The 25,764-nt window shown below is 40.3% G+C and overlaps 1 protein-coding gene across 4 annotated transcripts in view; it reads right to left on the bottom strand.

Annotated features, from left to right (window-relative positions):
• The window catches only part of SYT9 (synaptotagmin 9), a 73,114-nt gene extending 59,759 nt beyond the window's left edge, over window positions 1-13,355 (bottom strand). For all 4 annotated transcript variants that reach the window (XM_087744211.1, XM_087744216.1, XM_087744224.1 and 1 more), the window contains exon 1: window positions 13,208-13,355. In XM_087744211.1, coding sequence (XP_087600337.1) covers window positions 13,208-13,355 — 148 coding nt within the window. The remainder of the gene's footprint in view (window positions 1-13,207) is intronic.
• Between the last annotated feature and the right edge of the window lie 12,409 nt (window positions 13,356-25,764).

The raw sequence follows: 25,764 nt of genomic DNA, 5'->3' as shown, positions 1-25,764 counted from the left end.
ATTCCAGTCAACTAAACCATACTACTGTCTCTAAACAACATCCCTGAATCAAAAAAGTTTGTATTAACATATTGGATTCACAGGAGTTACAGTCAGATATCTCCTATGTCCTTTTGTATGTTCATAGTCCTCCTTAGCTGAGGCGAAGTCCTCCCATTATCTTGAACCAAGCGTGTCAGCATCATTGCTTTCATTCAATTGCTGAGCCAGGAAATACTCTGTAAAAGCTTGGGGTTTTTTCCTTCTTTTTTCCAAAGACTATCTAATAGGTAAAAGAATAAGCAACATTTGGATTTTTAAACTCAACAATATTAATATTTATCTCAGAAGTATTTAAGGACTTAGCACCTATTTGTTGTCATTCACTGGGGACAGCACTGCTTGAAACATTGTAAAAGGGGTCCTTCCTTGTTAATCAAGGGCTACTTATGCAACACTTCTGTATCTAGCATTTTTCCTACTCCTGTCCTAAGAAAACAATTTTTATTTATTAGCAACGTTTCCAGATTTAATGACCCTGGCACATACTATACTATTTACAATGAATCCAAGATGCTATGTGAATACCCACTTTGAGACGATGTTTCTTTTAACATCAATGATGTTATGATTGCAATAAATACACTGGAATGGCTGCCAACCACATTTCAATCTGCTGGGACTGCTACAGAAAAGTAAGAATTGCTCCTCTTTCACAGCTTTCGACGTTTTATACTGTTGGAGTCCATGGACTTGTGTACTTCCTAGATGCAGCTGGCTGTTCTTGCTGTCATGCATTCCGCTACACTCCTTTACTGATTGGTTTATCACATCTAGTTTGCTCATACATCTTTGAGATAGCATTTTAAGGCACTAATTTTACAGCTTTCTGATCTGTTCTGCTTACTGAGAAAGTAAAAAGGGATTTTTACATGGTAAACATCCTAGGTCTTGATGCAGCAGTGATGATAGAAGGGAAAACAGCAGATGGAGGGACTGTACAGCTTCTTTGCTCCTCCATCTCCTATACAGCGTACATCATACTGACTACTGTTAACGGGGCTGGGGAGCAGAAAAGGAGAATCGAGAGAGAAAAGCAAAGGGAAGAGAGAGGGCTGAACTCGTCTCTGTACACTGTTAAATTCACCCTTGGCAAAAGTATGTCACAAAGTCAGCAAGACCGTCCTGAGAGGAAGTCCAGTGTGGGAAACAATAAGGGATGCTGCTCAAGAGAAAAGGGCCTGCTGAAATAAAAGGCAGTACTGATTTGGGGTTTTGAATTCCCTAATTCCCCTCCGCTCCTCCCTGGCTCTCATAATTTTGAATGAAACATTAATACTGCTTCAGATGCTTCTTCCCTCCAAGGCCAATCAGCTGCTCGGCAGGGCGTGAAGCGGTTGTTCATTTGAACAGCTAACGAGGGAGTGGAAGGACAGAGCAAATTCTAAGGCTTTTCCAGCACTGCTGAAGCTCACATTCGCCTTGACACACGGGGAATGACCTGAAGAGCCTTTCTCCACTTCGGAATAAGAAAAGTGGTGCTGTATTAATTCTGCGTAAACAAACCTGACTTGTCGGAAGAGATAATTTTTCACGATACGACCATAAACATAGTGTTAAGATTGGAGTAGACACCTCATGCTGCTTAGTACCATGGCAACAACTACCACTGGAAATCTTCCTCATAAGAGGGGTACAGAAAAAAGGAGGTAAAACAGCCAAACCACTGAAAAAATTTTCTGTTCCTTCTTCTCTCAGTACACAGAGCCTTTAGGATGAGAAGTGTATCCTGAGATTGAATTTTAGATGTTCCTGAAGGTGAAAAATTGCTTTCCCCCACCATTTGGGAAGGAAAAAAAGTTGAGGTGGCTGAAGGTGTTGCTGGTTCTGTTGCTATTAAGGTCTGTTCTGGTTTCCAGCTCCCAAGAAAAACAGAAAAGAAGGAAGAAAAATACATCAAAGGAAGAAAGTGCAGTTTTTGTTCACAGTACTGGGTCTCACTTGTAACACTACACCACAGAAGGACAGATACAGTAATTACTATCAAATCGCTCTGGCAAACCTATACCTGTGCACTGCTATTTTGGGCACTGCTTTTAGCTATTTTATCGTCACTGGCTCATAGCAGCAGTATGAAAGAAATCATCTTGACTAGTCAAATCCCTCTTTATAACATAACGGCAACAGAATAAGAGACAGGTAGAGAATGAATAAGGTAGGCAGGAACAAGACATTAACTTGAGAATGAGAGAAGATAGAAAAATGTTACACCTTCTGCAGTTAACAGAAGCTGGCAAGAACAGTGATGCTGCTGCATAGGAAAGAGCCAAGGTGACAGGTTTTCCTTGCTATGTGAAGCCATGATGGCCAAGCTTTCTCTTTCCTGCTTAGCCTCAGCCCTACTGTCACTGTCAAATTATGCTTTCTCAGGCAGACTTACCAAACTATGAACCCTCAAAAAAAAAACAAAAACAAAAACGAAAACAACAAACCGATGAGCATCTGATGGGACCCCAAGACAGCCAAGGCATTTAGACAGATCTGCTTTTATCTTTTTCTACAATGAACTCCCCAAAGAAGCTCAAAAGGCTTTTAAATTCAGAAAAAAACACAAATTTTGCTCTAATAAAACCCAGAAATATCATTTCTTACAACAGAGGCATAACAAGGTATATCCACAACTGTCCCTGTCTACTGTGTCCCTGTAGGCAGGTCCTCAAAATCCCAGGCTTCAATTCAGTTAACTCCAATTTCCAAGTGACAGCAAATCTGCTTGGTGCTCTTTGGTCTCTTAGGAACACGAGTGATGTCTGCCTCTTCAGAGGCTCAGCTGCCTGTTCTGCTCCTCACGTCCATCTCCAGAGCAGCACAAGCGACAGGCTTCCTGCTCGTGCCTGCTGCACCAGGAGGTTTCATCTCTCTTTGTGGGATAGCTATAAATTTAGAACAAACAAATCAAACAAAAAAAAAAAATAGGTCAACCCCTCACCTTTCTGTTTACCAGCTAAGACTAATTTCTGGTCTCCATTTTCCAGTCTCATACTCATTTTCTTCACGGAACATGATTTATCTCACAGTCCTTGATTTGGATGGAGAAAATTTTTGTTTTGACTCATTAATCATCATTAATATTTGTCAATTATAAAAAAAGAGAGGAAAAGTTTAAGTTAGACTTCTGTTACCATGGATGCCTTAGTGGCATCTGCAGAAATAGGAGCCTTTCCTGATGACATGATCTACTGCAGAAGAAAAGACAATCATAGAATTAAACAAAATCAGAGCTATTAGTTTAGATTTCTGTCTTATATTACCCCAAGCAAATTGATAAACTTAAAAAAGAATAGTACTGATAAGAGAATTTTCTGTTCAGAGCTTCCTGTATTTTTTTAAGGAATACCAGATCTGTTTTCTCTTGTATTTAGTTGCTAATAGACCTAAAAGCTCTTTTCAGCAGGTAAGAATTGCCATAATGCCACTGCTACATATCCTACATCAGCCCTACTATGGGGAATAGAATAGCACTCAGCGAGAACCAACTCAGTACCTGCTTTATTTCCCTGTAGCCAGACTCAGGAAACACTCTCTTCCTTTATGCTATGCAGAGAGACTTCAGCATAATGAATACTTGAGATCACCCTACTTATGGTAGGCTTCTCAAAAGAAGATAGAATAACTAGGCATTAATTTTATCCATTAAACTTCTCTAGGGGAAAAAAAATTAAAGAAACTTCTCTTTTAAATGGATAAAACATCTGCTACAAATGGAAACAGAAGATCATAAGACTGTTGGTCTCATTGATCATTTTCTAATTCACATTGTACACTCCTTTCTATGTATTATAGTAGGATAACTCTTACTGAATTACGAGTTGTAATTATTTATATAATTTGATAGATGTGAGAAACACCTTTTGTAATATCTTAATATGTATTAGTGAAACCATTAACTCCATAGGCATGAACCTCTTGCAAATTACAAAATAAGTAGAAAGTTTTAAAAGGGAACTCTAAAGAGAACTTTATATAGCTGTGGCCAGACGCCCAGTGAGATAATCTGCGTGTAAGATGGGTCAAACATTATATATTGATTGATTAAACAGCAATACAATTACATTCTGAAATTACACTAAATGTGAGGAGAAAGCAAACCATACTGTTGAGGTCAGAGAATTAAAACACAGATGAATTAATAATATTAGAAATACGGGCAGTAAATAAAATGAGATGCTGCTTGAGAAATGGAGTGGGAACACCCAGATGAAAAAACATCTGAAACACAGGTATATACACACATAATCTAGAAAACGAATGGAGAAACCAGACACAAAGTAACCTGGGTGGGAACGATGAAGACTGGTTTACAAGAATAAATTTTGAAAGATAAATATTTAGTGTTTTGTATATGCACAAAAAAGGTCCATCACATGGGGAAAGGAAATATTTGGGGAGTTTCACAGACAGTAAGATAGAATTAAGACATTTTGAACAAACTTCCTGATGGAAATGTTGCAAACTGAGGAAATGTATTTCCAAGGGAGGTCAGTAAGGCTTTCTTTTTGCGTGCATGTAAAACTAAACCGGAAAAAAAAAAAAAAGTGAGAAAGTATACTGGAAGGCATGACCCTATCTCAAATCCGAATTCTTATTCGTTTACATGCCCTTTGAAAGTTTTAACTCCAAAATCATTAGTGCCTGACTTTTTTTGTTAATATGGTGGATTTACATCAATAATCTAAAAGCTTTTTCTGATAGATTATGTATTCTTGGACTCTTCCAACATTTATCTTTGGTAGACACACATCAACTGTAAATTGGCTCAAGATGCACAGACGCATATGCCAGTTTCAACTGCATCCACTGTATTTGTGAATTCCAAGTAACCATAGGAAGTATACAAGATAAAATCCTGTAGTGTACATGTCTGCCAAAGGAAGCCAATCTGATTTTACTTGGCTAATGAATGTCTAAAATAAAAAAAAAGATGCAGCTGAACATATTGATCAACTTAAAACACACAAGACTCAGAGTAATTACAATAGCTAATGTAATAAATGTGCAAACCCCCAGCTGTTATACATAACAGTTTCTTCATGTGACAGAATTTTTTTGTACTCTCCAGATAACTGGATCAAGTACTCACTACTCAACAGTACTACAGAACATGCAAAAAAGACTTATCTTGTAAGATGATGAACTTTAGGAATTACGGATTTTCTAAGTTGCAACTGACAGCATTTTTATGAAAAATCCTTCCATCTGTAATTAATTATTCTAAATTCTTATCCCTTGAACTAAAATTTTGTTAGCAATATGAAAGGGACAAAAAGCTTTAGACCAAAATAATCTCTCTTCATCTCTTGGTCTAAGTAAAGCCACAAAAGAGCTTAAATTAATGACAAAATATAGCAAAAGATGCACAATACAATGTTCTTAAGTACAGCTTTGCACTAAACCAACAATGATCATTATTTTCAGTAGGGGAAGAACTGAAATCTATGTGGTTTTAAACATAAATACATTTTATATTTATTTTTATACATTTTATGTTTATGTTCAACCTCTACTTATTACACACCAAAGATGCTATAGTGCTGCACAGCCTCAAGACTGAATTTAACCGCATCTGCTGTTATGACAGCAATCATTTTGGACTTATGTTTCTAGGTCCCTGAATTGTCAGTGTAATTAAACTCTCACAAATTAGTTTGGAAAGGAAATTTCCAGAAAGTTATCTGGGGGGACAATGTGGCCGATCGTTTGTACTTGGGTCACTAAATGCATGGATGACACAAAAACAACAATTCCAAATTCTACCAGTACTGAGAAACAGTGTTATTGTAACACAGGTTCATGTTTTTTGAGGAATTAATGACCCATAAATCCATTACAGTAACACCTCTACTTAAATGATCAGAGCTTTGTGTCTCCAGATGTAAACTGTTGCCTGTGGAAAGGTTATGGACATTTCTTAGGAAACTATAATTAGAAAATTATCTCCCCTCTCCCCCCTATCAAGGAGGAATGTGTAAATCCCATTGAAATACGAGTTATGACAAATGCAGTGATAAAGTTTTAGTGGCAAGTACAGTCATATGCACAAAGGCTAAATTTAGCCTACTGTTTTTCATCAGCAAAACTGGCGTTTAAGATGAAAATTCAGGTGCAAGACAGACTGTATGCTATTTAGCCCTCCTAATTTTTAAAAGGTTGATGTTTCTGTCATTACTCTTCAGGTTATTTTCCATTATATATATTTTTGTTACTCACAATTCAAAATAACCATTTTTTTTAACATTCAACACACATTTGGAAGACTTGCATAAACTGCGGGATGATTGTAGAGATAACTGACTTCTGATTCAATTGGGATGTTATTCTAACCTTTAGGATTACTTCACAAATCTGCTTGCAATGACTTCAGTAAATAAATATTATTTATATAAAGAGAGAATGAATAGAGTATATGAGTAGTGTAGTTGGCATCGGTCTATTTAACACAAGCATAACACAATGTTATCCTATAGTTTCAGTGCATAAGTGCATACTGTAAACAACAGGCATTTGGTATAATTCCCATGTAAGTGAGACGTAAAAACAAAATGGAAATGGAATCCCCAGAAAGCTCTTGCTTTCCACACCTATACTGAATATGGGTGCAGAGGCCAAGAGGGCTAGAAGCCACCTTCCTCTTGTCTTTTTCTCATATAGTTAAACATGCTCTCCTCCCCACAATGTCCAAGAGCAGCCACAGGACAGCAGTGGCATGAGTCTTGGTCAAAGGGACCACAGAAGACCTACTCATGTTTGTCTTCTCAAGTTAGAGGAAAGTACTACTACACTGAAGTTGCTTTGCACCACTGAGAAATGCAAAGTGATTTCAGTAGTGCAAGGATCTGTCCTTTCATGTTTGAACAGTGTTTAATATGACTGTGCTCCAACCTGATCGCAGCTTAAGGTCAGTTTTATTGTAAGAATGATCTCTGTAGTCTTCCTTTTCTCTGGTTCCGAAGTGTAAATTATAACTTAAACATCTATACATCTTTAGGTTATCTGTAAAAAGAACAAAAAACTATTCTAGGAAAAAGCTATATGTGGTTACATTAAAGTAAAATCTTTAATTTACTTTACTTTTATTTAAATTAATTTAATTACAGCTTCAAGCCATTATTAAGCACACAGGTAGTCCCTTTTCTTTCAAAATCATTTGCTCTTTTCTGCACGTTGTTTCAAAGTTTAGAGTTACCTGTTTAAAACAGATTTCCCAGGAAAAAAACAACACTAAACTCTAAGTATGACAGTAAAATCTCTGAAAGCCTATTTGTTTACGGGGAATTAAACTAGCAGAGCATCTTAAGAGTACAGGCAACAGGAAATAATTATTTTTACCTTCTGCAAACTTATTCCTGATTTTTCAAAAAGAATACATATTTTTAGTCTAAAATACATAACATGACTGTATTTTTTTAAACTCTTTAAACAGTACTTTGGTTCTTGAAACCTAAAGAAACTTGGACCTGATACTTCCTCATTCATTTGACATCATGTCAGTGAATACGATTCATACTTGTACTCTATCTTGAGAAGAGTTCTGCACTAACACGACATATACAATACTATCAATTTTGAATGGCAGCGTTTTACATTCATTTTGCAGGAGGAAAATAAAATTAAAAATATGGAGAGCAATGGCTCATAATGAGTAAAATAAAAATCATACTGAAAGTTATTTCACACACTCAAATCTTTTTCATGTCTTTACAACTCTGTAAATGCTTTTTGCATTTATCTAGATAAATCTAGATGTATTTAGCATCTTGATAAAACTGTGCAGGTTGTTATGTTCCTGGAAGTCGGGGGGTGATAAATCAGTAAGTTATTTGAGTTACAAAAATTTTAAAATGCCCTATTAAGAAATTAAACTACTTCCTGAAGACAGGCTTTGTTTTTAAACTCAGTTCTGAATTAAAGGGAAGCTTGCTGGGATACTATTTAATTGCAAGTATTACCTTCCTAGGGAGTGACCGGTCTACAGGAATGATACTCTCCACAGAAAACCTTGACTCCCACATTCCACTGGTGGGCTGGGAGGCCACGGTTATGCCAGTTAGGCCTTTTTGTTTCTTTGTGCTTTTCTCTTTCCTGAAGTTGAAAGTACACATTAAAAAATAAAGTACTGATTAATAAGGTTCTTAAATTCTACTGCAAGACCATAACTACACCTTCTCACACATTGTTCCTTCAATATCCATCACATGTCCATGTCCACATGTTTTAGTTTCTTGATGGTCAACTATCTTTACCTCCATCAAATACTAAAATCTGACTTTCTGTCACTGTACAATATTGATCTCTTACTTAGGACCTGTACCATACTTTATGCGTAATGGCCATCACTATACCCACAATATTGAGCATGTATTCTGATTTAGCATGTATTAGTCAATTTTAAAACACATAATTAAGAATATTGTAAGACCATACTGGCTTATCCTCAAGATGTGCAATCCAACACAACAGAAAAGGATAGGAAACTTTACTTTTTGTTTCTATTCATTTTTCTACTATGACATCAATGAAAATTCATTATGATTAGTGGCCTAGATCTTTTTTATATCCCTTATCTTCATAAGCATCTTTTTTATCCAGTCCTCAGGTTCATAAGTGCTTGCTCTGACCTTTCTAAATTTTTTATTCCAAGTTTTCAAGGGTTGCATACTTTTTAACTAAAGGAAGAAAAATTCAATCTGTAGAATGTGCTAAGGACATGAAGTTTTGTGTAAGGCAGTCTCAGTGTGCAACTCTTTTATACTTTTCTTTCATATAACTTAATTTTAGTGATATTCATCAAATGCCAGCAAACATATAACTATGCATTAAGTACTTTGTTGCTATAGCTAGCAGTCACTAGAAGGTATGCAGGCAGCACAAGTCGCTGTAAAGTTGGCAAAGCACTACAACAAAAGGCAGTGCAGAAATCCATCAGGTCTACAAAGAGCAATGGCAGCCTACCACTGCCACCTCTGGGAAGCTAATTTTTTAAAAAGAAAGATTCACCACAGAACAACAACAAAAAAATCCCCAAAAGACCCAGAATCACCTACACCCAAGAACTATAACAACAACTAGTGGCAAAAGCTTTAAGGTTGATTTCTGAAATGTCTGAAATGCAACTCTAAAGCAGCCAAATCAGCTACAATGCAAGCGTAATTCACAGTCACGTACCAGGCAGACTGAGAAGAGGGCACTATCTCCAGCCACCAAAAGAGTTTCTTCCTCTCTTCTACCCCAAACTCTAAACTATCCTAAATCAAAACCATATAACTCTTCCTCTTGATTTTTTCCCCCCCAAAGTATCCATCTTTTTAAAAGTCCGAAGTCATATATACAAAAACATATACACCCTTTCTGGCAGGCTTGATTCATGCCACACCAAGTTTTTCAGTTAAGAAGTTGCAAGGTAAATCTATTAGAGAAATGGTCCACAAGGAACTGCAGCTTTTTTTGGTCTTAATTCCTCTTTTAGTGGTCACTCTCTCTACTACCATCTACTGCCTTCATGTTTTGGTTTGGTTTTGGTTTTTGCTTGGGTTTTTTTTTTTACACATTAGTATAATTCTTCTAGTCAAGCAACTTCCATTCCTCATCTACAGTATTTGCTTTATCTGATGTCATGGGGTGATATTACATGATCTTGAGTGATTGTTTTCAAATGCCCATATGACTAACATGGTTTTCACTTGAGTATCTCTAAGAGGTCCATATGACTCTCCCTTATGAGTATATTACATATTTGGTGTGCTCAGACTCAGCAATTTACCCTCCTAAAACCCTTCTATGATACAGGAATATTATCAACATTTTACAAATAGGGAATGGAAGAACAGAACAGAAAAAGATCCAGCTTATTAAGATATCTAAATACTTAAGGATGCTGATTGGGATTTTCAAGGGTGCTCTGACATATAACTCTTATTGAACTAATTGAAGATTTTTCACTAAATACTTAATTTGCATTTTTTGTTTTCTGAAAACCTTTAAAATCTGACTCACCCACATCACCCTTTAAATCCAGCGGACCAGTGCGTTAAACCTGGAACTCATTAGCCTTTAAACTTACACTCTAAGCACTGTGCAGTACTTCCCATAATAGTGCAAATTACGTGAAAAATAAAGATGCTGTGCATACCACAAGCATCCAGCCCCCTCCTGTCCCCCTCCCTCCTGCCCCCCCGCTCCGAGTCACACACCAGATACTCAGACAGCGGGGAGCCACGCAGCCAGCTGCATCAGATGTCAGGCAAGAAAGGAGTGGATCTCCAGGGATCTGGCTGCTCAGCGCTGGGACTGAGGGGCGCCGTGAGGTTGAGCTTGTAGGCAAACCCTGATATCAGGCTCAGCAACCCCTCAGCTCACTTCCAATATTTTTCCAATAGCTACTGCACCTGTACGGACCCCCTGCTGCTCACGTAGCAGAGCCAACATACAGGAATGGCTCCAACCAAATGTGCTGTAAAATCACCTGTATCTACCATGTAGCTGGATTCAGGCGAATACCCACTTCATTGGAGAAAGACTTCTACAAGCATGGGGAAATGCTTTAATTCCTGTACAAAAGCTAATCATGTATGTTTTCTAGCTGCACTTTTCTCAACTCTAACAAAGTTGTACACATTTTTAGATAGCTCTTTTGTCTGGCCTAAGAGGAAGATGTTCAGTTCAGCTAACACATGTCACCTTCATACAGGAAAAACATAAGATTATAACAAGTATAGCTTCATGTTTTGCCTAATTCTGCCAAGAAGATGCTGTCTTTCAGCACAGGGTTGCTTCACACCCCGATGCTGAGACCACTAGTGGCTGGAAAGGGAATGGATCTGCAGTCAGGGCTTTTTAATGACAGTTTGCCATTGTTAAATCAATGAAACTCACTATGTAAATCAAGCTGGATTTGGTCAATGTCCTACCCTTTGATTGTGAATCATATTACTTCTTTTTGGAACTCAGGTACACTGTCTTCTTACAGCCCATGCCATCACATCCAAGGACCAGCTAAACGAACCTCATGGGCAGCCAGTTTACTGGGACAATATATGTATTTTAATCAAAGAAATGTAAGACAATGTAAATTAATAAATTCCTGACATTGCTGCCATCCAGAAGTGGTTTCCGAGTCAGGGCTTATGGATAACGTGTTGCCTGCTAGACCCTCTGAGACTGGCTGCAGCTGCAAAAAATAAAAATGCTAAAATTGAGGCCAATCGGAAGATGCTGCCTGCAGCATAATTGCTCACTGTTGTTGCACATTGGCTGGCGAAGGTTAGGGACCGCTGCTCTGTGTAATTGAGCAGGTTTGCAACAATACCGGAAGGCTGTTGTATAATAATGGCTTAAGCAAAACAGGTAGAAATAAATACAGATTAAATTTTTTTTTAGCATTAGGTAGACATGATAAATTTTTACTGAGCACGCCATGTTTTAAAAATGCTCCAAACAGATGCCAGGTACTCTTTTTGCCTGAGGCTGATGGAAAAAAGCAGGTAGCTTCTGAAAGAAATCTAAAAAGCTGTTATCCAAGCAGCTGAGGTTAAAGTCTCCCTATGCATTTCCAGTAATTTAGTATTCAAAGTGAGCACTAATTTAAGTAGACATTTTTGGAATCATCACCTGATATACAAATATGTGATTGATCCCTTGGTAAATGAAAATTGCAGAAAATCACAGGTGTCTGTCACAAAAATTACTGCTTATATGAACAAAGCAATTAAATCTGCCTATATGAACAAAACAAATTTGCCTAATTTTAAAGAATTCTTATCAAACATTGCATGAACCACTTTAATTTGAATATTTTTAAGTGAGTGAAAAGCCAGAATGGCTGCAAATAGCTCTGGAGACAAGCGAACTAAATGTCGGAAAATTCCTTATTAATTTATTGTGATAGCAGATCCTTTTTTCCCCAAAAATTTTTTCCTAGTTTTACTTGTTTCCTCCAGGCCTTTTAGCATATCCAGGCATTTGTCAGTAAGTTGCACGGAGTGTTACTTCAGACTCACCAAAATACAGAAAAATATTTAAGAACGGAGTGTCATTAGACTGCCCCATGCTAAATTAATTTATTTCAGAGGATGTTAAAGAAACTAATACTCCGCTGTGATGATCAGCTGATCTAACAGCAAGGCTTGCCAGTACTGCAAACGTTTATCAACTTCTCTTTTGACTCTCTAAATTTCTCCTCATACTGAGCAAACTCAACTTGATGGTGTAAAAATAAATACAATAAACTCCTGCTTCCAATTGCAATTTGCCTTTCCCTTATGGCCAGAGATGTACAGAACATCATCCATCTTTCAACATCTTTCTGCAGCTGGCGCTCAGCTTCCTTGTTAAAAAGCTTCCTTAAGTTAAAGTTTTTAAGTCAGTGTTATGCCAAGATATGAAAAGGCAACCATAATCCAGACACACACACACACAAACCCACTCAGTCCTGTCAGACCTACAACCCCCACATCTGCTACAGAAATGCAAGCAATAGGCTTTTTAGGTAGTGAAATACAGAACTGGAAAGTTCGGTTAAATTGTGTTGCATTTCAGCCGAGCTATGAAACCCCCCTGTCTCTTACAATGAAACCCAGAGCGACGGGAAGGGCCACAGGAGCACAAGAGGAGCCCCCTCGGCTTGTGACACTGCAGCAAGCTCCGGAGGAGGCAGCGCTGGGCAGGGAGGCTCCGCCGCGCTCCAGGGCCGGGCAGAGCCGAGGCCAGCGGCGGGGGCACGCCGGCCAGCCGAGCAGAAAGTTGCCTGCCATCCTGCCGCACCGCGCTGCCGGCACTCGGGCAGCCGACACCCGGCTCCAGCGGGGAGAGCTGCCGAAGGAGGGGTCTGCATCTCCGCCAACAGCTGGGCGCTGGGAGCCTGGCACGGAGACCCGGCAGCACCGCCCGAAACCGGCGGGCGCAGCGGCGGGCAGCCGAGCCCGGACCGGCGTCCTCCCCCGGCCGGACCGGGGCAAATCCCCCCAGCCCCGGGCTCCTGCCGGCCCCCCGCCCCTTCTTCCCTCCCCGGCCGCTCGCACCCCGGGGCAGCCCCCGCCGCGCCGGCAGGCCTCGCCCCGCGGCACCCGGCCTCCGAGGGACGCTCGGGGACGGTCACCCTCCTGCCGCAGCCAGGGGCCGGGGGAGGCCGCCGGTGCCCGCGCCCAGCCCGCACCCCTAACGGCGGCGGCCGTACCTGAGTCGGTGAGGCGGGGCCGGGCTCTGTCCCGCAGGTAGTAGATGAAATCCCGGCAGTTCTCGTTCTCCACCGCCCCGACGGAGCACAGCTCGGCCAGCAGCTGCAGCGCTTTCTGGCAAATCTCGTCCTCCCTGTCGCCGGGCATCGCCCCCCAGCATCCTCGGCAGCGGAGCGGAGCCCTGCGGTCAGGCGCCGCGCCGCTGCCCGCCGCCCGCCTGCAGCCGCCCGCGCCGCCGGGCCGCCGCCCGCATCCTCCGCCCGCGGCGCCCGCCCCGCCGGGCCGAGCCGGGCCGGGCCGGGCCGCCCGCCACCGCCCCCCCGCCGCCTTCGTCCCGCCGCCTCCTGCGCGCCGCTGCCGGGGGCGGAGGAGGGGGGGTCCCACCAGTTGAGTGAGAGGGCGGGGAGGGCCGGCGCCGCGACCGCCCAGCCGCGCTGGCGCAGCGCTGCCCCGCGGCGGGAGCGGGCGGGGGGCCCGGCCGTGCCTCCGCCCGAGCGGGCTGGCCGCCGCGCCCCTCTCCGCCCCCCCCCCGGGCAGGGCTGCCCCACACCCCGGCCCGCGTCCTGCCCGGGGGACCCCGCTCGGCGGCGGGGTCCGATCGCGGCACCCCCCGCCCGCGAGCCGAGATGCTCGGCCGTGCCTGAGGACAGGCGCGGGGGAAAACTTCAGAAGCGGCGTAGGGTCTGGTGAAGGACGGTCCTGAACCCAGGTCCCGATGGGCAGCTCCTCGTCCGCCTCCTCTCCATCACTAGCCGGTCCCAAACCTCCTCTTTGCTGCTCCGCGTTTAACGTTGACAAGCAGTTCGTTAAATACTGTGTGCTTTTTGTGTCTCACTGCCTACTCCTATTCAGAAATTGCTCCATTCACTCAGCTAATTGTCTTGAAATTACTCTCTGTAAATAATGTGTGTCCTCACTGTTAGGAACCTAGCGGAGGAGCAAATGTTAGAAATTTATTCTGGACAGAACAGCGTTCTTCAGCGGGTTCATGCTTTGGCCTGAGCGATGAGTTAGAAAGAGTTAAAGCACCGATGAGAAACCTCAGGCACCTGAGAACTGGCCATAGCTTGAGGGGAAGGCAGGAGAGCCTTTGCTGGAGGAGGTGGAGGCTGAGAAGCCGTCTGCCATTAAGCATGTTTATCCTGACAAGTAGGAGATTTGTAAGGTGCTGCTTCGCTTTCTGGATTTGTAGGCAGGGAGGCTGGTGGGTGTCATGAGGGGAAAAGCTGAGAACTGGCTGCTCCATTTAACTCTTTTTTTTTTTTTTTTTTCTCTCTCTCTTATAATAGTTTAAGCAAATATCAGAGGCCATGATGAGCTTGGAAAGTTCAGACTGGTGTGGATGTTCAGCCTACCATTTAAAGACTGGTGATAACGGTTCTAGAAATAGTGTAGACAGCAACATCTTCTAGTAGAAGCTTTTTTCTTTTTTTAAGGAAAAAAGTATATTGTTGAAATAAATTAAAATGTATTCTGCGAATGGAGTGGATGTTAACAACAAAAGTCGTTTACCGGTATACCTTGATCTCTCCTAGTGCTGTGGCAGCGTTGCTTATGTCTCAAAGGCATGGCTTTTTTTTCCTCACTTTTAATAGAAAAATAGTGTCTGTAAAACATGATTGGATGAAACAGGTATCATTCCATCAGTAAACAGGCAACTTTTTCATGCTGGCTTCTTCTTATTAGGAATTAATAATAGATAATAAAATGGTATGTAGCTTTTATAGTCATTGAGGTCATATTTTTGAAGCCCAGAGATTTTTATGACATAAGTATATGTTTTCACATCTAAGCATGGGGAAACTTCCCATATCTCAACAAATGCTGCATAAATCTTTATCTTGGTGCTGGGAATACCAATGTGATTGGCTTGTTTCTCCAAGCGTGCAGGGAGGGAGGGAAGAGAGACAATTCTGAAGAGGTACTGTCAATCACGCTCTTTCTCTGAATCTAGGGACCAGGCTTTAGCAGTACTGCTGCTCTTCGTACTTCGGTGAAGAAGGGGTACAATTTAAAGAACTTGGTAGAACCAGAGATACCAGAATCCCTTTTTGGGATAAACAGCTGCAAGAAGGCTAGTGAATTATTCATAGGAACGTAAGCTTTCTGGGGGTAGAAACTTTTTCATCTATAACACAAAATCAAGTCCTGGCCAATGCTGGCACTATGTAATGAAGAGGAGGAAAGACAGAGGAGCCATCAAAGATCGCTGACAGAGACATCAGTGAAGTACACTCCAAGTAGTCCAGTGATCATGTGTGACCAGATTTTGAATGACTGTACAATTTGTGCATTGTGACTCAATTAGGCAGATTATTTGGCTATATTTTTGTAATTTGGCCCTGACCTAGATGGCTGTGCTGTTCTATAGTTTGTACTCTGTCCAGGATGATCAAATATTTCAACTGCAAAGTGATATTAATGCATTTACTAGAGCATAATTTTTATTCTGTGGGACCACAAGCCCATCGCTAGCCTGGGATTCTGCTTGCTGCAGAGTGAACTCTGGACAGCCTGGTGATGAAGTGGTAATTTCTTTATCTTTCTCCTATAACTGAAATATCTTGTTTCATTTTTTAAACAGCAGCAATTTGAAAGTGCTGAGATGTTTGTAATGCAGGTGGTGAGGGTTGGAAATTTTTCAGTCTGGTGGAGGAAAGAGCATGAAATTGTTTGGACATCACTGCTAGTAAACAAAGGCATCTATTCTCAAAACTCTAAGCCAGTACTAAGTGCACTGCGTAAGCAAATCACACAAGGAAATGCAACTTTTCCTCCCTGTGGTTGTTTGTGAAAACTGGATTATATCTGCCATTTTGTTGTCATTGATTGCATGCTTCTGTTCTTGCAGGCACGCCTAGTTGTGATGAGTTTACTCTTGCGTCAGCTGCAGATTTTGCCCATTCAGGGGATCGTGTTATGTTTGAGATCCCTAGTGAATGCAGTACTAATTAACCTTGGTCCTAGAAGGGCATTGCATGATGCAGTGGGACACTCCTGTTAACCTTATCTTGAGAGTTACAACTTGTACTGACCATAATTGTATTTTTTTTCTGTTTAGCTCAGAGCTGCCCTCACACAGTACATTGTATTTAGAAGGTAGGAAAAAAAATCCCCAAGCCTGCTACACATGGAGTCAGAATAAGTTTAACTGTTTGACCTACAACAGTTCTGTCATCATCAATTGACAGGTTTTTCTTTCTTTTCTTGAAATAAAGCTTTTCCCCAGTGTACTGGCAGTAACACAAGGGTAGCTTGTCAACGAAATCATCTTCAAAGCTAACGTGTTCATGAAAAAAATGCCTTTCTGGAAGAAAGTAAAGCAACTTGCATCAGAATTTTTGTTACGGCTATGCTGCAACCAGAACTTATCGAGTATTTGTATCAAGTATCTATAATTGCCTGAATGACATTTGGCCTCAAATAGGTGGATATAGATCATTATGTTAATACTTTTTTAATCAAAAGGGAAGAAAGAGGCTATGTGTATTTCAGGAAATCAAGGAAGCATGTAGAGCAGTAAACTTAGTAAACGCAACATGACAAACAGGGTTTTGTTGTTTATTTTTCAAAAGTCAAAGTGGGTGAACTCTGCAATTAAAGAGTAGGAAGGCAAGGCAGAGATCAAGGAGGACATTGTGCGGTTAAAGGATGCCATTGTGCAAAAAGCAGTCACCTGAAGTCCAGGCTGGAGATAGGAAACGCCACTGTAGGATCAAAGATTGCTACATCTATCAAACCTTTCTGTTACGGGCTGTGCCAGACTTTCTGCCTCACTCTCCCTCATGTATGTATATACTCCTTACCTTCTGTTCTTAATGGATATGCCTTTTTATGCTACTGAAAACTAGCGAATGCTTAGGTGAACATATAAGAAATAGGAACATGGGTAACTACTACTGAGTTTTTGTGAGATGGTGCTTTTCTGGGCAGCTTCATTCTTGAGATGCATTAGTTATTCTTCACAGAAGGTTTTAGGAATGCTTTTAAGGGGAGGGTAGTTAGAAAATAGATATGGCCCCATTTGGGCTTTTTACTCATCATTGACTGCTAAAGGTCATATGGAAACAGCTTAGTGTTAACTAAAGGAAAGGTGATATCCTTTTGAGAACGTCTTATAAAACTTTGATAGCTGTTCTTGGGTGCAGCTAATAATATGGAGACATTTAAAGATTTTGACATCAGTATTAAATACTGTGATGAAGGAACGTGAGAAGGGATGGTGGTGTATGGTATTTATAAAATCTTAAGGCTTTTTATATGGAATCAAATGTCATTTATTGACATCTGTTCAGATTTTTAAAACATAATGCATAAAAACAGTGTTAAGCACTGGATAGTACAAAGCTTTGTTTTTTTCCTCTGCAGGAGGCCGGTAAGCTGTTTGCACATCAGAATTATTAAAATGTTGTTACAGAGTTTTCTGAATGATGGTAAGTAGGTTGCTTTCTCACAGCTGGTCCTGAAGGAAGAGCAAAATGTCTATCCTGTATTGAGCAGAAAAAAAATATGTCAAAATCTCTTAGATATCATCAAGTGTCACTAGAAGCTGTGCTGTATTAGAGGATTAGAAATATACATCTGACAGCCAATGCCCTGATACAACTGGGGCTCAACTACATTTTATGAAGTGAGTGGAAGGGGTGTAGATAATGAATGAGATGTTAGAATGAAGGTTATGAGAAAAAGCAAGACAGCTGCTTTAAATCTACTGTAGCTCGTAAGTGGGATTTTTTTGTTTGGTTGTTTTTTTTTTTTTTTTCCCATGTTGCCGTTGGACAAAGCTTTACCACCTAGGGAAGAGGAAGAGATGCAAGCTCAAAGTAGAAGATACTGCCTAGAAGACTGTAAACAGTATAACATGAATACAAGCTATTTCAGATGATGGATCACTTTCATGACCTCTTTATAGCAGATAACCATTTTTTTCTTGATCTTCATACCCCTCACATTGTTACTAGAGAGAACTGTGGGTGCTGTAGCTTGTCATCTGCTATCTTCATCTATCTTAAGAAAGCTTCCTGAAAACTAGAGAAAGAGGGAGGAAAACCCTTCTGATTTGACTTTAATTCTAATTTGACAATCTTTTCCTTGACAGCTTTTGCAAACACTACTGGGAAAAGAGAGTTTACTGAATAATTCAGTCTTGAGAGTGAATCGAGCTTGAGGAGAATTGTTGAATTCCCAAGTCTGTGGTCTGTGGTTTTTGTTATTGACTGCTCACATGGATTTAAAGTCCTGTCTCCACAGCCAGTGGTTTTTATCTCCCTTTTGGATGCTACAGTTTTGTCTAGCTTTCCATCCCTCAATGCTAGCTCTCTGATCTTATGAGTAAACATATGAAGAACCGTCGAAGGACCTTCCTGCTACCAAGGGGAGCCATAGCTAGCATGCTACACCGAGCTCCTTTCTAGCTGCAGTTCTGCATATATCTATGCAACTATAAATCAGAATTTGACCCTGAATCTGGGTGTTGAGGAGAGTCCAATGAAAGCTGATGGAGTCAGCACACTGAGTATGACGCCATGTTTTCTGACTTCTAAGGTCTGGTGGTTTTTTTCCTGTTCTGTGGGGTATTATTTAGGACACTTTCCCTTAATGTTTTCCTGTTAGTTGATGCTGGTTTTATTACTGAAGTTTTAACCTTACAAATACACATGAAGGCATGGTATGAAAGGATATCCCAGACATAAACAATCAAATGAACGCTTTAGTTTTACCTTGCAAGTAAAGGATGGTCCAATAACCAAATCATCACCTGTGATGTCTTTCTTTTACTGCTAAATTGTGTTCCCTAAACTGCACTATAACTGTATCTAGGTTGGAGGCACAACACTGTCTTGCTCTTTAATAGCTAGAGTTATTCTTGGATAAAGAGCAAAAGCATTGATCTTTACATTGCTTGGTGGACTATTGTTTAGAAAAAGGAAATATGCTGAAAAGAATGTTCTTACGTTAACCTGGACAACCATTGCACTGTTCTTTTCTGAGGCACTGTACCTAGTATCCTCCCCTCATGTGCTGAAGCATCCAAGTCCTTAAGGAAGATGAAAACCTGATATCAGAAAAGAATCCGCTGAAAATGGAGTGTCTTACTCATTCCAGATATACCTGTGAAGTCTGTTATTTATATTAACATGCTAATGGGAGCCAGAGGATAACAAGACAGGAGTTGGTCCAGTACTTTATGCATCTACGGTCAACAAGTAACAACAAAATCTTTATATCATTTGAGTATTTGTAAATGCATAAAAAATAGAGCCCATTTTGTGTAAGGTGGAATGATGATGATGTGATAAATGTCACTGAAAGTAGCTCGTCCAGAAAAAAAGATGATAGGAATCTAGCTCATATTCAGGACTGTATATAAAATCTGAACCAGGCTTAGCAAACTTTAAAGGCACTGAATACGGTAAATGTTATTATCTCTAAAGCATTTTTTTTCTAGTTCAAGAAGCAGAATCATCTGGGACAAAAATGAGTCTCAAAATTGGTATCATACTGTCTAGTAGGACCTTTATATAATTAACTCTTATTGATGGTCTCACTCAGTGGTACAGTTCATACGAGTAAATATATAAGAGCTCAATCATAATGTGGACTGCAGGAAAGCTCTGCTAATGTATTTCCACTCAGCTGCTTACAGCTACATGTTACTGTTTCCTATCCAAAAGAAGGAATAAAAATGCTTTGTGGTTTTATGTCTTATAGCTTGATGAATTTGTAAGAGAATGCTAAGAAAGTACCTTTCAGTGAGGAGGATGTAGTCTCTTATTTTTGAACCTTAAAAGGTTACAGAACCTTCAGCTAAGCAAGAAAAAAAAAACCCACCCGTAAGAAAACTTTTTTTTGATTTCTGGTAATTTAATGCTTTGTAAATTATAGCTGTCACTAGTGTTTCTGTAGTCATGGCCTTCTTTGAAAGGTAGTTAAATTTAGAAAACATTTTTAATTAAGTGATAGATCAGATGGGATCTGCTTGCAAGTAAAATAAATCCACAAGTCCCCTTGTGGATCCATGAAAAGATTTATTCCTTTCAGATTTACCTTTAGCTCTGGTTATATGCTCTATAATGTATAACCAGATAAGCTAGAGTCCGTCCAGAAGGCAGTAGTGGTTAAAAATAGTCAATCAGTTGCATCAAGAATATGCTTTCTGCTAGGTATTCTGAAGTAGGAAGTGTAGAAACAGTAACTGAGACAATGGAATAAATGAATTAATGTTAGCGTGTTTTTGAGGACTCACTTGGACAGAAAGTTCAACTTTTGTATTAATTACAAGAATCTGAAAAGTCTAGGTGGCCTCATTTGGCACGTTCCGTTTCAGAACCATGGTCTCTAGCGGCTATGGTCATGAGCAGATGTGTACCAATGTTGTCTCTGGTAAAGAAAGTACATGGATAGAGAGGGCAAGTGTTGATCTGTTCCTCTTCATGTCTGTTGAAGAGCAGCATTTGCTTGCTCAAAGTTGTTCCTGTTGCTTTATTTTAAACAGGAAAACATCATGGTGATTTATTTTCAGTCTCATTGGAGTTCTTCCTTTTTTTAACATGCATTTGCTGCTTTCTTTCTCTATTTTTTTGGACATGCATAAAAGAGGAAAATCTGAAAGAAGAAGGAGAGAGGAAGTTACGAATTTGGCTTCTGGCAGTAAATACCTGTGTAATGCTTTTACCTATTATTTTTATATGCTAACTAAATTTTTGAGAAAATATGAACACTGTAGTAATGTTGTTACAAGTATGGTGTCTCAACAGACATGTTGGACCTTTGGGATCAGGCCCTTATGTTGGAGGTAAGGGATAATTGACTGGTTTCTTGAAAAGGTTACTCAATATTTTTCTTTCATAATAAAAGAGCAATATAAAGCAGAACAGTGGCATGGCTTTTGGCCACAATATAGGTAGTATTTAATGCAAGCAAACATCTTATCTTCTTAAGAACCACTCTTAACTGTTCTAAGGGTAATGATGTTGGCCACGGCTCTGACAACACTGAGGACAGAGGTTGGTGTGTATGTGTGTTTCAGGAAGGGAGGTGTTCTGCACTGGGGTGGGGAGGGAGCGAGATGATGCAGGGCTCTTTCTGGATCTCAGTAAGAAATGCCTAGCAACAAATGGCTTAATAAGACAACTGCTTTAATAAGACAGAATAAGAAGAGGGATATAGATAGTAAGTCTTACATCCCTTTGTGCCGCAATGGATGGAGCCTGGATGGATTTTCCTATGGTGTGCTGCGTAGAGCAGAGCAGCTCCTGTCCATGGAGAGAAGCTGTCCCTTTTGGTCATCTGAGCTATTACAGAGTTTCCTTACAAGAAAACAACTCTAGTCCTAAAAGACACTTGCATGAGAACCTGTTGCTGCACTGCTAGATACAGGCGGGGCCAGGCGGGTGACGCAGGGGCTGGTGCCAAGCAAGAACTGCCCAGGGCTCCTCTGCTGCGGTGAGCTGGCCGAGCCTGTCCTGTGGCCAAGGAGCTGTGAGCATTGCACAGCCTGACGGACACGCTGTACGCTGCACAGCGCCAGCCCAGGCATGCTCTGGTTAACTGTTAGGTGGATCACTGACTCCTAAACGTCCTACGGTCTCTCGGTCAGGATGGGGAACATACTACTGCTCTCCCTGTGTGTATAACTTAAGCATGCGGGTTATTAAATTGTGACCGTCTCTAGTAGGGGACCGTATTTTGTTAAACTTTTCCTTTCTCCTACGTACTCAATGAACATTTTCACAGTGTGTGTGGCCCATGAGTGGACCATGTGTGTGGAAGTGTAGGGACTTAAAACCTGTTTTCACTTTTGATGCAGCATTATGCTGGTTTTTAGGAAAGGTTTTGCCTTATACATCCGGTTTTCTTCTTTTTGGAAGTTTCCTTGGCTTGACTCTTTTTGTAATAGCTCTGGAGCATGTGTCATGTCCACTGCTGTTCTGGGCTCAAGGCAGAGTTTGGGTGTGTAATCCCTTTTCCCACAAGCATGAATTCAAATCAGAGTTGAAGCACATACATGTACATTGCTTCAAGCACCAGCGTACCTCTCGTTTTAATTAAATGGGACAATCCATGTCCCTGGAGTGAGGTGCTTCCCAAGTATCACTCTGAATCAGGACTGCCTACAGTAATGCTCCTGGACTGCTTATTTGAGTTAAGATGGTAGGATCCTTTTCTCAAATCTCTGGCTAAAGATGAAAAACTTTATCCTGAAACTACCCAGCTTTTATAACAGCTAACTTGGTCAAAGCCCTGTTACTAAGCAAGCAAATGACAGAAAAAACATTGTTCAATTTCCTCTTCTCTTTGGCTTACTTCACTTGAAGAAGGAGATTAAGGAATCCCAGCTGAACATGGCGTTTTGGCCACAGTGTAACTTGCGGTACCTCAATGCAATGGTTGCTGGCCACCTGTTCCTGTGCAATCACAGGACCCAGTGCTTGGCATAAATCCGCGTAAGACGGCGAGAGTTTTGTAGGTAGCTTGGACATCTCTCTTCCCAACAGACTGGCAAACAACTTCTTTTTCTATTGCAGTTGAAACATCGGGTGAATAAATGAGCTGTGCTGCTGTATGAGATACTTTTGAGGGAAAAACAGGTAAGCTGTTTATTTGGCACGGGAATAACTTAAACTTATGACTGAGGCCCTATGTGCAAATGAGTTTCTTCGAGACTTACTGGCAACACAGTGGTAAACACTTTGATCAGAAGAGTAGTGGGGTTTTTTTATATATCTCTCTGTGATGTTGAGGCAATAGACTCTGCAGTTTGCTTTATTGGTAGTAATAATTACAGCTTATACCTTGGAACAGTTTTTCTTCCACCCTCTGATCATCTCCCCAAACAGTTAAGAGCTATTTTTTCTTCTCTGAGGATGTTCTGATGAAGCTGATGCTATGTGGTAGGTCCTGGCCACCTGCTTTACTTGCTCATGTGAATGCTTTCTTGAGTCATACTCCCAAAATATATTGTTGCCTAAATCTAGGGAAGACTGGCAATTGGTAGCATTGAACTTTCATATTATACCAGAGTTTATGTTAAAAATAAACTCTTACAAATGATCAGTGTCTGGAAAATGTATGGGTTGTTTGCTAAGAAACAAAGGGTGGTAAGCACCTAGTTTGCTGTGTAAGAAAGGTTTTCTCTTGCTATTAATTACTCCAGGAAGAAAAATCCACAGTAGGAAATACATAGGAAATTGAAATTTGTTGTTAAGTACTTTTCTTGTTAAATATTGAAGCTGTCAAGGAATGTTCCCCAACCTATACCAGCTACTGTTAGCTTTAAGAGCCACGTTCATTCTTCTTTAGGCACTGTGAATTTTCAGTTCTTTTCAACACAGTAATATCTTTTCAGCCAGAAGAGTTAAGGTTGCTTTAGCAAGGCGGAGAGCACAGGGTGTCTGTAAGTGGGCTGTTGAGTTGTTCTCTAAGCCAAAACCTGTGGGCAAAAATCTTTTCTATGAAGAATTGACTCCTGGTCTTGCCTCTTTGGAATGTGATCTAAGTGAGATGCTGTTATACTGACTGAGGTCCTGTTGTTTTGTCTACTATGTCTTTTGATTTTAACCTCCTGGAATAGTATCTGTCTTTGGGAATGGATTCTAAATGGTATTCCAGGTGGATGATGGGGTCCACCTTTCAGTCTGGAGGAAACAGAGGGAAAATGTAAAATATTGTGCTGATGCCAGCATTCCTCTGGGCTGTCTCTGCAGTGGTACTTGGAGTGGGCTGACTCCAGCAAGCTCCTTGGTCAGTAGCTGAGCTATTTTGTATTTTGTTGAGGCATGTGCCTGTCCCCATGGATTATGTGTGAAAGTAAATGACCCCTTTCCCCCATATTAGAAAGTGGAAGGTGAAGAACCCTGTACTTGTGCTGTTTGGAATAACTGGCTAGAGCAGGACTTGGAAAAGAAACTTAGGGTCATAGGGAAAAACAAACAGAGTGAGTTGACAACGTGAAGCTATTGCAAAAAAGGTCAAATGTGGTTCTGCAGTTTATGATCAGGAATATTACATGGAAGACAGGGGACATAATTATCCTGATTTGAAATTGCTGAGGCTTCATCTAATGCAAGTCTTGGATACTGCAATTTCAGATATAGACAAGCTGAAGGATCTCCAGAACAGAGAAACAAAAAAAAGTCTTAGAAAACAGTGTTTTATAAACATGACCTGTGAGCAAATTCTAAAAGAAAGAGGAGTTTTTATAAGCTTTTCTAAAGAAAGAGAATAATCTTTTGAGTGTTGAAAAGTTTGTTAGGTTGTCTGACTTCTTTAAGTAGAAGATGAGTATGATTACATAGAAAAGTGGGAAAAAATATAATCAACTCAACAAATAGTAGAGAAAATGCTGTTTTCTGTGTAACAGAAGGCTATCTAACTGGATAAGAAAGAAATTCAAGTGAGCAATGCATTTTTGTCTTCAATGCAAATCATGCAAAAGCATTTTGTCTTGATGTCTTAGAAGTGGTGGCTTAGAAGCAAAAATTTATTTTGATTTAAAATATTTTTTCTTGAGTAAATAAGCATACCTTTGCAGTTGCTGTTGAATATATATTAAGGTTAGACAAAACATAAATGCTTGTCTTAATTGTTTCAAAACAGCCCATCTCAGACCACTTAACATCCAGTGCAATTCCCACCTAATTCATTGTGAAGATTATAGTGACTATCTTTATACTGTATAACAGCCTTTACTCATAAAATTGGGTAAAAGCAAAGTAATATGTATGGGGGACTGTATTGGATGTTATTTGGTGCAACAGAAACATTTCAGTAGATTGCAGCAGCTTGTTCTGAGATTTGTTTGTCTGTGTGCGGTCTGGGGATTTTAGTTCAAGGTGGATCTCACCTAGTCCTCTGGACCATAGGTTTCCATTTGCAAATGCTGTTCAAAGCTGGCCAATGAACCACTCATGGTTTCAAACTCCCACTGGGGTTGGAAAGCATTTAGTGGGTAGCTGGAGCATATTTCACTTCCCTGAGAAACAAATTTATTTCATTCACATCAACTTTGAACTGTCCTGGTGCACCGTAAGCATGGATAATTAGGGGATTCACTTCAGTACTGCACTGCTGCATTGAACCAAAGGATCAGGAGATGAAACCTTTACAGTTCCTCCTTCTGAATCACGCAGTGAACATTCTAAACTTATCACATTTTCTCTTTTGTTATTACTTCAGAAATACAAAATTACTAAACCAGACAGATATGCCTACTTTTTAGTGTATACTTTATCACAGTACAAATGTGAGCAAACTAGGGAATGTGTGATACAATTTTTTTATTGGTAGTTCTCCTTACTGAACTGTCAAAGGTGACTTAAATTTCTCTACTGAACAAAGACGTTATTGGTAATAACTTTGCTTTGGCAGACATGCCAAATATCAAGGGTATGGAAATTTAATCTTATTATTGATAGCAACTAGACGTATTTAAGATACTCATCAAAAGGATCTTTGAATTGTTTCTTCTGTCCAACAATTTGATACTCATGAAACAAGGAGAAATTCTAATAAAATGCGAGCACCATGTTTTTTTTCCAAGTGCACATCTGTCTGT

Source organism: Nipponia nippon, unplaced genomic scaffold (assembly GCF_047370975.1).
Source record: "Nipponia nippon isolate SJK-2023a ecotype South Korea unplaced genomic scaffold, ASM4737097v1 scaffold_10, whole genome shotgun sequence".
Taxonomy (NCBI): Eukaryota; Metazoa; Chordata; class Aves; order Pelecaniformes; family Threskiornithidae; genus Nipponia; species Nipponia nippon.
This window is presented reverse-complemented; position numbering and strand designations above follow the sequence as displayed.